The 13,750-nt window shown below is 44.1% G+C and overlaps 1 protein-coding gene across 3 annotated transcripts in view; it reads left to right on the top strand.

The window, feature by feature from the left end:
* Window positions 1-13,251, top strand: part of MAPK12 (mitogen-activated protein kinase 12) — a 96,986-nt gene extending 83,735 nt beyond the window's left edge. For all 3 annotated transcript variants that reach the window (XM_033958439.1, XM_033958440.1, XM_033958438.1), the window contains exons 11-12: window positions 2,476-2,649; window positions 9,184-13,251. In XM_033958439.1, coding sequence (XP_033814330.1) covers window positions 2,476-2,649; window positions 9,184-9,254 — 245 coding nt within the window. In that variant the 3' untranslated portion in view covers window positions 9,255-13,251. The remainder of the gene's footprint in view (window positions 1-2,475; window positions 2,650-9,183) is intronic.
* Window positions 13,252-13,750: the final 499 nt, after the last annotated feature.

Below are 13,750 nucleotides of genomic sequence, written 5' to 3'. Positions count from 1 at the left end.
GACAACAAAAGGTAGAAAAATTAATTTTATTTTCTGTTTTGTGATTATAACATGTCAGATTTGAAATGTGTATCCTGCCAGAGCTGGTGTTGGACTGCAAACGTGAGCTAGGATTTAACAGAAAGAGGAAAAGTCCTTTTTGTTTCTTTATTTTATTTACACCACAGCGCCAGTGTGGTTAGGAGAAGCCAAAGGGGGTGAAAAAGCTATAAAACCCACCAGGAGTTTTGAAAAAAATCACCCAACTGGGCAGGAAAATCGAATTGAAAAACCAATTCAATAGGGCTGAATCGAATCAAAATTTTTTTTTCCTGTATCTGGCAGCATTAGTTTGCGCTACTGTCTTAGACTTTAGGACCTGGGATTGGGGAGAGATGGCATCCTCAGTACTTTATAATGCAAGTGAAACGAGGATTTGGTCAGACTTTTGAAGGGTCTGCAGAAAAAAAATATTGTATAGGCCGGGGACATGAGACAGCAGGAAATGGGAACTTTTCTTCCTTCTATTTTTGTGAATGGAAAGGCTGAGGATGTCAGAGAGGTCAGTTAAAATATGTGCTTTATAAGAAAATATAATAATGTGTTTTATAAAGTTTATAGCATAGCTGGCCTACCCAGTGAGGTGTTCCTAGTGGTGATGGTGGCAGCGTGTCAATGTGTTGAGAGGAAGAGGTGGTCTGGGAAATTCTGCTGAGCAAACTCCGGGCCCATTTCCACCCCCCAGTTAGTCCACTCCACTCAACTGATTCACACACTGAGTGGGTCTTTGGGTGTTGTTTTGGGATCTCTTCCAGTGATTTATCTCCTTCTGGTCCAAGGAAGGAAACTTTGTTATCCTTAGCATTGACCTACAGAATATGTTTGTAACAGCGCTGCTTGTGTGGCATTAGGCTATGTAGTGATCGAAAGAAAAAAAACAGACCTTTGCACATTTTTGCACTATATGGTGGGTGTATGAGGAGATTCACATTTCCTGCACAGCTAAGTCCATGTGAAGTTACCTTGTGCTGTATTTGACATCTAGCAAGGTCTCTGTTTGAAAGGAAAGATCTAAACTTAAAAATGAAGTGGCCAGAAGTTATGGTAAAAGCAGATAGTGTAGCTGGTTTTAAGAAAGATTTGGACAAATTCCTGGAGGAAAAGTCCATAATCTGTTATTAAGACATGGGGGAAGTGTCTGCTTGCCCTGGATCGGTAGCATGGAATGTTGCTACTCTTTGGGTTTTGACCAGGTATTAGTGTCCTGGATTGGCTACCATGAGAATGGGCTACTGGGCATGATGGACCATTGGTCTGACCCAGTTAGGCTATTCTTATGTTATGTTCTCATCTGTAGGGGCCTTTGTTTTCACTTCTTATTTTAATGTATTTTTTTTCTGGGAACTTATCAGTGTTTTTTATAATGGGAACAAAAATGGAAGAGAATTAATGTGTGTGGAATGGGGGGTAACTAATTTCTTCAGCTAAATAATTCAATCCACTTCAAACAGACATAGGAGAACTTGTGCACCATTCACACACCCTCCAACCAAAAACGTCAAAAGAAAAAAACTGTTCGACAACCTCCTAGCCATTCGAGCTGCAACACTCGACCCCCAACTCTACAACCAATTGATATCAACCACAGACTGCAAAACCTTCAAAAAGAAATAAAAACCCTTCTATTCAAAAAACACATAAAACCGAACTAACACAATCAGAACTGTCCCAAGCATCACCTGCAACTACTCCATATGTACTTCTAATGTCATGACAATTTAGACATAATTTATTTTATGTTATGTTTGGAATAATGGTTACATATATGAGGTTCAATAAAAGAAAATTTTCACTGCCTGTTTCTATTCTGACCATTTATTCCATTTCATGGTTATTGCAAAAAAAAAAAAAAAAAAAATTTTTTTTTACATGGGGGGGGGGGGGGTGTCAAAAAATGATGGGCCCCGGGTGCCACATACCCTAGGTACGCCAGTGCATTTAATACCTTTCAGAGAAGGAAATGCTAATTTGTGAATTGTTGTAATTCTTGAATAGCAGGATCTAAAGGAATTCCCACTAAGGGGAATCAAAGAGTCAAATATTCCATAAAGGAGTTTGAAAACCACACATGCACACTTGAACTGGATCCTATGAAGGACTGGAAGCCAATGGAGTTTTCTCAGCAATGGGGAAACATGGTCGTACTTTCTCTTTCCAAAAATAAGTTTGGCCGCTGTATTAACTGGAGACGATCTAAGCTGCCCTGTTTAATACCCAAATAAATAGAATTACAGTAGTCCAACTGGGCCAACACAGTGCTTCTAAAATGGCATTCCTAGTTTCTTAAATAGATTAATAACTTTTTTAATTAAAAAAATAATAATAATAGATCATGTATCCTTAGCAAAGGCCTTTCCTCTCTTGCCTTGCATCTGTTCTCTATTTAATTTTCTATCTATGCAAGTTTTATGAGATACTTTTCTTTGTACTGAGCAGCGGTAAACCTTCTGGAGAAAATGCTAGTGTTGGATCCAGAGAAGAGAATAACTGCAGCGGCAGCACTGGTTCATCCCTACTTTGAACAGTTCCGAGATGCTGAAGAAGAAACGGAGGCCGAGCCGTACGATGACACGTTTGATAATGTTGACCTTCCCCTTGATGAATGGAAACGTAAGTATGGCGAGGCCAGGATAGGATCAAACAGAATCTTCCATAGAGGATTAGCATTGACTGCAGAAATTATTTTGTACTTAGCCGGGTGACATCTCGAAAGGGCACCGACAACTCAGTGAAGCAACCAGCTCCACCACATATTCAGAGTTTCTTGTCATTCTTTTAATTTTTAATTTTGTTTTAGCAGTATTTAGCTTTCCTTTTTAAAGATGCTTTTAGTCTCTAAAACAAATACTTTTTAAACAGTGTAGCTAAGTCATCCCTCCTTATGTTTTTTCCTTGAATGTTCCCTTTTCTTCTTTTTAAAACATTTATTATGTAACTTTTCCCATTTTATCATTTTGTGTTCTTGTTTTGTCTGTTTATGAGTCTGTTTTTTACCTTTTATATAATATTACTTATATGTTTTAAAAAAATGTTTATATATCTTATTGTAAATCGCTTAGTAAATTATGGATAGGCGATTCATCAAATTATTAAAATAAACATAAACATAATGCCTTTCTAATGTGGTTCAAGGTGAGTTACTTCAGGTAGAGTGGGGATTTCCCTTCCCCCACATGGCTTGCAATCCCTACTGCCATTTGTGGGTCACCGGGGGGGGGGGCGCGTTTGTCGGGGGGGGGGGGTTGACAGGTCTACCTGTATTTTGTTCTTTTTTTATGGGGTAGATATTTTGCATGTGTAATACACGCAAAATATCTTTGCCATGAAAAAAAAAAAAAAAACCTGGCAGACCTGTCGGTAACATAGTTACCGACAGGTCTACAGCACTCGGGTTTTAGGATAGTAAAACCCGATGCAAAATAGCCAAGCAAATGTTAGTGAATCAATCGCTTGGCTATTTTGCATAGGGTTCTACTCGTTTGCATGAGTTGGATCGGATTGGATCGGAAAATGGGGAAAAACACGCGATGGGCCGTTTAGTGAATTGGGTGGATAGCAGCGATTGTCGCTAAACTTGTGAAAATAGGCTTAGCGACGATCGCTGACTTTTGTGAATCGGGGCCTAAGTGACTTGTCCAAGGCCACAAGGAGAGTCAGTGGGATTTGAACCACAGTTTCTCTGGGTCACAGCTTGCTGCTCTAAGGCTACTCTTCCACTCCCCTGATGACGATTGGTAGAACTAGTACAATGGATACATTTTCAGTAGTTTAATAGATTCTGCTGCTCAGTGGCGTAGCGAGGGCAACAGGCGTCCCTCTCTCGCCTTCGTCTCCGCCTCCCCGTGTATCTTCCCTTCCCCCATACCTCTAGCTGTTCAGTGCCACAAGTAACAATGTCAACGTGTTCTTTGTGACCCTGGCAGCTCTCCCTCTGACATCACTTCCTATGCGCGGCACCCAGAAGTGATGTCAGTGGGAGAGCTGATGCGGTCGCAAGGAACACGTTGAAGTTATTGCTCGTGGCGGTGAACAACTTGAGGTACAGGGGAAGGGGGCACGCGAGTGGCAAGGGGGAGTGGGAGGGGGCAGAGAGGAGAAGGGATGCCGGCGCTCCCACCAACATGGCGCCTGGGGTGGACCCCCCCTTACTGCGCAACTGCTGCGCTGGTTGTTATACTGTTTTAGGACTATCATAATGCACAGGTTTGGGGAGATGAACTGAAGAAGACAAGCAAAACTTGCATGTTGTGACATCTGGCAGCAATATATGCTTTTATAAGGCACCAGTGATGCAACTTCCTGTTTCTGCATAGGTAGCATGCACCTGAGAGAATGCTCCAGGGCTGGCTGCAGGCAAGTATGTTAATCACTGCTGCTGCTGGCAACCTCTAGAAGTAAAGACAAATTTTAAATTACACTGCAGAAGAAGGGTGGAAGGTTAAGAGGGGGGGGGGGATGCCGGACTGCTATTGAGGAAGGGGTAGAGGGGAATGGAAAAAGAGATGTCTGACCTAGGGATAGAGAGAGATGCTGGACAACAGGCAGGAGGAAAGAGAGGGAGAGATCTTGGATCGGGGGACGGGGAAAAAAGGGAGGAAATAGAAAGGGAGAGGTGTTGGACTCGGGGGCAAAGGGATGAGAGAGGAAGGAGATGTTGAATTCAGAGGTGAAGAGAAGAGAGAGGGAGAGAAAGAAGTGTTGGATCCAAGAGGAAGAAGGAAATAAATGCTGGAAAATGAGAGGGAGGGAGGGACAAGAAAGGGAGAGATGTTGGACTTGGTGGTGAAAGGGAGGGAGAGATGCATGTTGGACAACAGGATGGAGAGAGGGAAAGATGTTGAACCATGGAAAGACAGCAGTAAAGAGAGGGAGATGTGCTGGTCCAGGAGGAGGAGAGAAGCTGGCCCACAAGGCACAGCAGGAGGGAAGAGGAATAGAGTATTGAAATGCTAGGAGGAAGAGAGAAAAATATATGGTGGGAGGAGAGAGGGAGGACATTCTGACTACAAAAGTAGAGGGAAAGAAGATGATAGCATGGTGGAACCATGTGGGAGAGACAATGGTGAGATGAATGAGAGGACGATAATGAGTTCAGATCGTAGAAATGTGGTATTGGGGAGTAGATGAAAAACAGAAGGGCATATCGGTAGGAGTCTGGGGTAGGAGTGATGAGTCTTCTGTTTTACCAGTAGGTTTTTTAAAGGCCTAGTGTAATATATGTGGCACTGCCTATTCAGAGGTACTGTCCTTGCTGTTTGAATCAGAGGACATGTTTGCTATATTATATTTTTTCAGGTTTTGTATTATTTCACAAAGTGCCTGGTAGAGGAGAGATTTATGTTGCTATTGCTCAGATGACATGACGATCAATATTGTTTTTTTGTGTGGAGATTTCCATGGAGGAATGTGCCAGTTCTGATCTACACCTGTTGTTGGAGGGAGATTACTCTGTGGGTTTAATTGAATTGTTTTATTGCAAACTTCATAGGTGCCCCTTTGTGGACACATTGTTGTATATCAAGCTTTATAAATAAAATAAATTGGACTTTTGTGGGCTCATTAGAATTACTGTACTGTGTCAGACCAAAGATCTGTGATGACCATGTATCACCTATGAGAATATTGCCCATCTGGTGTGTTCCAACTGAAAAAAGATTGTAAACCACTGCCCTAGAGCCTCCGCAGAATTTAGAAGCAAAACGATATGCAGATCAGTCCAAATGTATACCCCAGAGGCACCACTAGAAACTCTTCCTCGCTGGCCTTCAACTCACTCATTCTGGTAGTAATTCTCAATCTATGGAATTAGCCACCCTTGTCCTTTCCACACTACAGTGACAGCCCTATGCTAGGGGTTATGTTCCAGGCCTTGTTTTGGAACCCTGCATTAGAGAATGACACGGGGACAAATTTTTCACTGCCCCTGAAGGAACTCATTTTCCCGCCCTAGCGAGTTCTCTTCCTGTCCCTGCCTCATTCCTTCAAGCTCTGTCCTCATCTGCACAAGCCTCAGACACTTTAAAATCCTAAGTAGCAACATTCTAGAGCTCAGATTGTGATGTCATAATGCCTCATTCCACCAGTGCCTAAGCTCTGTCCTCATCTGCACAAGCCTCAGACACTTTAAAATCATAAGTAGCAACATTCTAGAGCTCAGATTGTGATGTCATAATGCCTCATTCCACCAGTGCCTAAGCTCTGTCCTCATCTGCATAAGCCTCAAACACTTTAAAATCATAAGTAGCAACATTCTAGAGCTCAGATTGTGATGTCATAATGCCTCATTCCACCAGTGCCTAAGCTCTGTCCTCATCTGCATAAGCCTCAAACACTTTAAAATCATAAGTAGCAACATTCTAGAGCTCAGATTGTGATGTCATAATGCCTCATTCCACCAGTGCCTAAGCTCCGTCCTCATTAGAGAGCTGCACGGGGATGACGGGAATCCCGCGGGGATCCCGCGGGTTCCCCCTTTGGGTCACGGGGATCCCGTGGGGACGCCCCTTAGGGTCGCGGGGATCCCGTGGGGACGCCCCCTAGGGTCACGGGGATCCCGTGGGGATGCCTCCGAGGGTTGCGGGGTTCCTGCGGGGTTGGATCGCAGTGCACTCGAGCCGCGAGGGTAGTCTCCTCCTCCTTACCTGCCCTGTCGCAGCACACAGCCGAACGGAAGTCTTCCCGATGTCAACGCTGACGTCGGAGGGAGGGCTTAAGCAAAGCAGGTAGGAAGAAGGCAATGGCGTACGAAAGAGGGGGGAGGGGGCGGTCCGCCCCGGAGAATGTGCACAGCCGGTCAGGTCCCACGATCGACCGACAACAGGCCCGGCCGACAAATCTCCCTGCCCTGTAGCCGCGAATCTAAATTACCTCTTACAGCAGCTTCACTACTCCAGCTGCTGTAAGAAGGTAATTTAGATTCGCGGCTACAGGACAGGGAGATTTGTCCGACCGGGCCTGTTCTGTTGTCGGTCGGGTGCGAAAGCGCCACAAAGGGAGGGAGGAAAGGTGGAGTGGAGAAGAAAAGACGCTTAAGGGGGGAGAAGGCCGCTGAAAGTACTGGGGAAGACAAAGGGGTGGAGAATAACGCTGAAAGGACATGGGAGGAGGGGGGGAAGGATGCTGAAAGCACATGGGGAAGACAGAGGGGGGAGAAGGACCCTGAAAGCACTGGGGAAGACAAAGGGGTGGAGAATGCCACTGAAAGGACATAGGAAAACAGGGGTGAAGGCCACTGAAAGGACATGGGAAAACAGGGGGGGAGAAGGCCGCTGAAAGGACATGGGGAAGGCAGAGGGGGGAGAAGAATGCTGCCTGACAGGACATGGGGAAGATGGTGGGGGAGAAGGACACTGAAAGGAAATGGGGAAGAGGGAATGGGGAGAAGACGCTGGCAGGGAAGAAGACAGAGGTGCCAGACTATGAGGGGAGCGGAGGGAAAAAGATGGGTGCCAGACCAATTTGGGAGGGGGGAGAAAGGGAGAGGCACAGTAACAGAGCAAATGGAAGACACAGAGAGAAGAGAGGCAGTGGATGGAAGGAATTGAATGAGAACATGAAGAAAGCAGAAACCAGGCAACAAAGGTAGGAAAAATTCTTTTTTTTTTTTTTTTTTTGCTTAAGGATAAAGTAGTATATTAGTTGTGTTGATAAAAATTTATAAACATTAGAGGCTCTGGTAGAAACCTGTTTACAAAGTATGTATTCTTCCCAATTAATATTTCCAAATTAATAAAGTCTTTTTGCTTATTTTTAAATGGGTTTCTACCAGAGCCTTTAATTCAGTAGCATAATTAAATGAAATAACTATTTCTGTAGTTTATATGGACGGGTGGGGATGTAGGGGATTCCTCGCGGGGACGTAGGGGATTCCTCACGGGGACGGGCGGGGATGGAGGGGATTCCTCGCTGGACGGGTGGGGACGGAGGGATTCCTCACGGGGACGGGTGGGGATGGGTGGGAGTCCTCACGGGGACAGGTGGGGACGGGTGGGACTTTGGCGGGGACGGGTGGGGACGGGTGGGATTTCTGTCCCCGCGCAACTCTCTAGTCCTCATCTGCACAAGCCTCAAACACTTCAAAATCATAAGTGTTTGAGGCTTGTGCAGATAAGGCAGAGCTTGCAGGAATGGGGCAGGGACAACAACAAAACTTTCAGGGACAGGATGGGGAAATTGAGTTCCTGTGGGGACGAGAAAAAAAATCTGTCCCCATGTCATTCTCTACGCCGCACCACTCTAGAAATCAAAATGTAGTAAATGTGAGCCAAGTAAAGGACAATCAAGCCATTGCGACATCAATTTTTATACTGTTCTCCCAAGAGGGTACAAACTTTTTTCCGTCCCCGCGGGAACTCATTTTCCCTTCCCATCCCCTCGAGTTCTTTTCCTGTCCCTGCCCCATTCCCACAAGCCCTGTAGATCATAAAGTGTTCAAGGCTTGTGTGGTTAAGGCAGAGCTTACAGGAGTGGGTCAGGGGCAGCGACGGCAACAAAACTCGCAGGAACGGGACGGGGAAATTGAGTTCCTGCGGGGGCGGAGACAAATTTGTCCCCGTGTCATTCTCCGCCCTGCATTCACAGGCCCTGAACTGAACCATTAGGTGTTGCTCTTGGGCAATGACTGGATCTCTCTCCCCTCAGAGACTATGGATGCTGCTTTCAAGGCATCTCCAACCCCAGCTGACCCAGGGAATGAAAGGCCTACCCAGGAACTGAACCTACAGTAGGTCCTCTTCATTTCAGTGAGCCATCAGCCTGGCCCTTCTAAGAAAGTTGCAATGTTGTTTGAAATGTACAGTAACACTTTTCTCTATTCTCTGTTTTCTGCATGTTCAGTGGTGCCTCGCATAAAGAACGCCTCGCACAGCGAACGCTGCACACAACGAACTTCATGTCATGATTCATACAACGAACTTCGTTTCACACAACGAAGTCGCCCGAGCTTCCACGATCGCTGCCGATGTATTGCATCCTTCTGCGCAGGCACTGCAGGCAGTCGTTAGTCACTGCGCTTAACGCGTTTCACATAACGAACTTTTCGCATAACAAACTTGCTCCTGGAACAAATTAAGTTCGTTGTGTGAGGCACCACTGTAGTTGGTTTTCACAAGCTGGAAGTGATGGTGTGTTTTGCCTTATATGCAGGAATCACATACAGAGAGCTGATCAACTTCAAGCCTCAACAGCTGCCAGAGCCAAAGGAAACAGCCGTGTAATCAGGACAACCAACCCCTCTACCACTTATGTGAAACAGGAAGGGCGTCTTAGTTATATGAGAAGTGACTGTAAAACTATTTAATAAGTCAACTGGATGTGTCTGTTTTGTTCTGTTTTTGTAAGAGTGATTGGTGTATTTTATTCTCGCCAGGGACTTGGTGCTTTTTGGCAGTGGCTTAATTTAACCCTATATTGGCTTTCCTAGGCAAGCGATCACTCATTAATGAAACGCAGCAGGTAGTCCGTACCTGCAGGTTTGACATTCCTGCGATGATGGCACGAAAGCAAATACAAGAGAGATCATTCCAAAACAGAATTCGTACAGCTGTACCCCGGCAGCGCCCTAGAGTCTGGACTGAATTGGGTTCCTAATCGTTAATATCAGATCATCGATCTAAACTGCGATGAAAGACTGTAAGATATGAAACCTTCCAAAGAGCACTTCTTTTCAGGCATCCATCTGGGAAAAAAAAGGTTTCCTTAATACAAGACACACACGCTGAGCCATGTGCTAGTATGAACTGCTGCAGAAAGAACCAATCATGCTGTGAGAAGCCTACTTGGACTTGTAAATTCCAAGACTTTGGCAGTGAATTCCAAGACTTTGGCAGTGAAACTAACTCATGGTGTGGCATGGAAGACACAGAGGGAATGTATTGGACTCACTTTTATCACATGATCTGTTTTGATGGACAGCTGAAGTCTGGTAAAGCTACTTTTGCTTGCTGGAGTGATTTTTATGGGCTGCTAATGTCTTTTCTTAGTGGATTATGGCACGTAGTCTCTGTATCTTCTGTAGATGGTAAAGGACATACGACAGATATTGTGGAATGCCATGAATCTTATCTTCTTTAGGACCAACTTTTAAAAAGCTGCTAGTAATACAGGCCATAGGTTTGATTGTAATTCTTAAAAAGAAATAGTGTTCAGAGCATACCCGTGACTGAAAACAAATCCAAGAGAGGAGAAGCCACGAAACACGGTCGACTTGTAGCTGCACAGCTTTTGCACTGGGTGCAAAGCCGCTCAACACTATAATCCAGCTGAGATTGCCTGGCATCATTTTAAAGGCCAGTTCTGACATCCTGCTAAGGGAAAATCTACCAGGGCCTAGAAGTTTCTCCATCACGCAGCGGGATTGATTCATGAATCCAAAGATTGGCAGAGGAAAACTGAGATTACAAGGAGTGTTTAGAACTGAATATATTACAAACATCCTAAAATGGATAGGGGAACTTTATGTTGACAGCATATTCTGTTGGAAAATGGTACCATTTTTTCTCCCCAGGCTTCTCTGCTGTTTGTATAAATCTTATGGTTGAATGGTAAATGACAGAGGGATTTTTATTGAAGGATAAATATCTCTCGCTGGGTGGTGGAACATAAAATCTATCCCCCTCTTTAACAAAGCCATGTGGCAAAAGCTCCAAAGCCCTTTATGGAATTTAGTTACCCCAGTGGTAGCCGCTAACGTGGCTTTGTAAAAGGGGAGGTATATTATGTTGAAATATATAGAGTATATGGAATGCATATGTACATTTCTATGTGCTTTTAAGGTAATTGTTGGCCTGTTAACACCTATTTCTATAATCCCAGCTTCGTGTTGTTTGTGTGAGATCTGAAGTTGTAATGCTCAAAGTTATGCCTTCATCACTGTTTTCCATAATGATGTCATAAAGCTTAGTTTCTATTGGAATTGGAATGTCAAACACCAGGAAGTGGTGTATTTGAGGATGGAAGCTATTAGTTAAATCAAATGCAAAATGTGATTTGTTATTAAAAATGATGACAACGGGAGTACAGAAAACTGCAGGTAGTATACATATGACCCTCCTGAAGGTTTTCCACACATATGAGTTGAAACTTGTGCACGTTCTTCCAGATTCTATAAACTTGCATGCTCAGATTTGCACATGCAAGTTATAGAGATAGGTCAGCCGTGCACATAACTTGAATCAATAATGGGCTGATAATTTGTCATTCGCGGATATTTGACTTTCCGTCTATTAAGGGATGTGTTTACAAATGATTCTTGGGCAGAATATTATCTTATCAGGCCGGTATATGGAATAAACATCTTGGTAATTTTATATTAAGTTCCAACATCTATCTGGCATTTAGAAAATTGTTAAAAACATACTTGTTTGGTAAATTTTTTAACTAATGGATTGTAATTCACTGTGAATGTCCAATATTTGTACTCTGTAAACTGCACAGAACTGAGAGGTAGCTGAGGTAGACAAGCATATTGTTATGTTTCTTATGTTATGTTAACAGCCACTTATTGATTACAATTGGCACCAGCTAGCAGTTACACATGTAACTGCCCTTTGTTGTTATTCTATAAGTTGCACGCTCAAATTCCAGAGTGTGCAACTTCAAGGAGAGCATGGACAAGGGAGGGGCAGGGGCAGGTTGGGACGTATCAAGCAGTTATGCTCAGGATCATAGAATATTTTCATTTGCATGCCTAACTGCCAGGGCAGGATTAACCAGTAGGCCAAGTAGGCACGTGCCTAGGGCCCGAAATGGTCAGGGGGGCCCAATGAAGGAGGGCATCAACATTGTTTTTTCCAAACGGTGATGGGCCCCTCCAGCATCAATTGGCAACGCAGGCCCCCCTGATCGGCAATGTGGGCTCCACCCTGATTGGCAACACGGCCCCCCCCCCCCATCGACGGAAAGTAAGACAAGCAAGCAACGTGGGTAAGAAAGGCAACGGGAACTGTAATTGTGCAAGCGGTGCTACTTGCCCAAAGCTTCCCTCTGATGCAGCTTCCTGTTTCCGCCTGGGTGCAAGGTGGGGTGGGGTGGGGCAGGGCAGGGGGGCCCAGTGTACTTGTGTGCCTAGGGGCTCTCGACGAATTAATCCTGCCCTGCTAACGGCCTCCAGTTAGCTGTGAGCATTAACACCAGCCATTGAACTGACGAAAGTGCTTGTAGCTAAAGTTAGACTTGGAAAAATAGACTTGCATTAGTATTCTATAGCAACAGTTGCACACACAATTACTGGTACAGAATTTACACTTAGGACCTGATTCCATAAACAGCGCCTAACTGTGCTTAACTTGTAGGTTCTGGTTGGCGTGGTTGTCAATCAACGGCTAGGCTAGGCTTAGGCATCGCTAGGTGTCCTTGTGGTATGTGCCAGAATATTAAGCCAGAGTTTTCTTGGCCTAACTTATCGGTGCCTAACACATACACCTAGCGATATCTAAGTCAACCATGCCTATTCTCTACCCCTAACTACGCCTACTTTTTAGGTAGGTGTCGCACGGTGTTCTGCACACAGCTCTAATTAAGTAATATTTTTTTTCTTTAATTGGTTTTTAATAGTGGGGTCAATTATCCAATTTAAAAAAAAGCTTTGTGTGCAAATTTTAGTTAGGCATTGCTAGGCGCCTGTGATTGGAGCGCTTAGAGGGGCCTAACCTGGGCGTTGTCGATAGAATTTCCCCCTTAGTGCGCATCACCTGATGCCTACATGTTGGCAACCATTTGAGAATTTAGAGGTGGAATTAGTGCAGGTCCGCTAAAGAAAAAACACACATGGGGATTTCATTTTAAAATCCCACGTGCACTTGTTCAGTGGGCTTTGCACTAGTGCTGCCCCCATCAGGACGTTTGAAAAAAATCAACACCCAATTGGGTGTCAAAAGCAAATCAAATCTGCATATGTCTGGTAGCGCTATAGAAATAATTAATAGTAGTAGTAGAATCAAAAAACCGATTCAATAGGCCAAATCGAATCAAATTTAAAAACTTTTCCCTGAATCGGGCAGCACTACTTCGCACCTCCAGCCTGATTTTTAAAAGGAAACTCCCTGGGAAAATTTATTTGTAGGCTACTGCGGAGATTACAATCTGCCCCCCTCCCCCCACCTTAACATTCCACTATTGTAGCTGCTTTGCATTATTCCCCTGCAAAAGGTTTTGTTTTTTTTCTATGTTTATATTTTAAATATTGACATGAACTAGGAAAAGCCCTAGGTCCTTGGTATATGTTCCCCATCCTTGGAGCCACCAGCAAGCCAGGATGCAGGATTTCCTTAATGAATATGCATGAAAGAGATTTGCATACCTATCTCCTCTGTTGTATGCAAATCTTTCTCGTGATATTCATTTCAGATATTTTTAAAACCTGATCCATTGGCAGCCCTTGAAAAATGGGAATGAATGCCCTGAGGTGCTTTCACTTTTCTGAAATCAATTAGATTTAACTGGAAAATCGCATCAAAGCCCTGTGTTACTTAAAATCACAACAATTGTACCCAATCTGCACAGCAGTTGTACTGCCTTGGTGACTCATAAATGCAGTGTTATGAAATATTTAATAAGGGACACTAGGGTCTCACAGGACAGACCACAGCTGCTGCTAAGCAACTCAGGAACAAAAAACCTAATTTCTGCTTGCCTTAAGGAAATGTAAATACATCCTGTATGAACTTGTAATGTGTCAGGGAGAATAAACTGTTTTTGTAAGAACAATGTTTTT

Source organism: Geotrypetes seraphini, chromosome 9 (genome assembly GCF_902459505.1).
Source record: "Geotrypetes seraphini chromosome 9, aGeoSer1.1, whole genome shotgun sequence".
NCBI lineage: Eukaryota > Metazoa > Chordata > Amphibia > Gymnophiona > Dermophiidae > Geotrypetes > Geotrypetes seraphini.
This window is presented reverse-complemented; position numbering and strand designations above follow the sequence as displayed.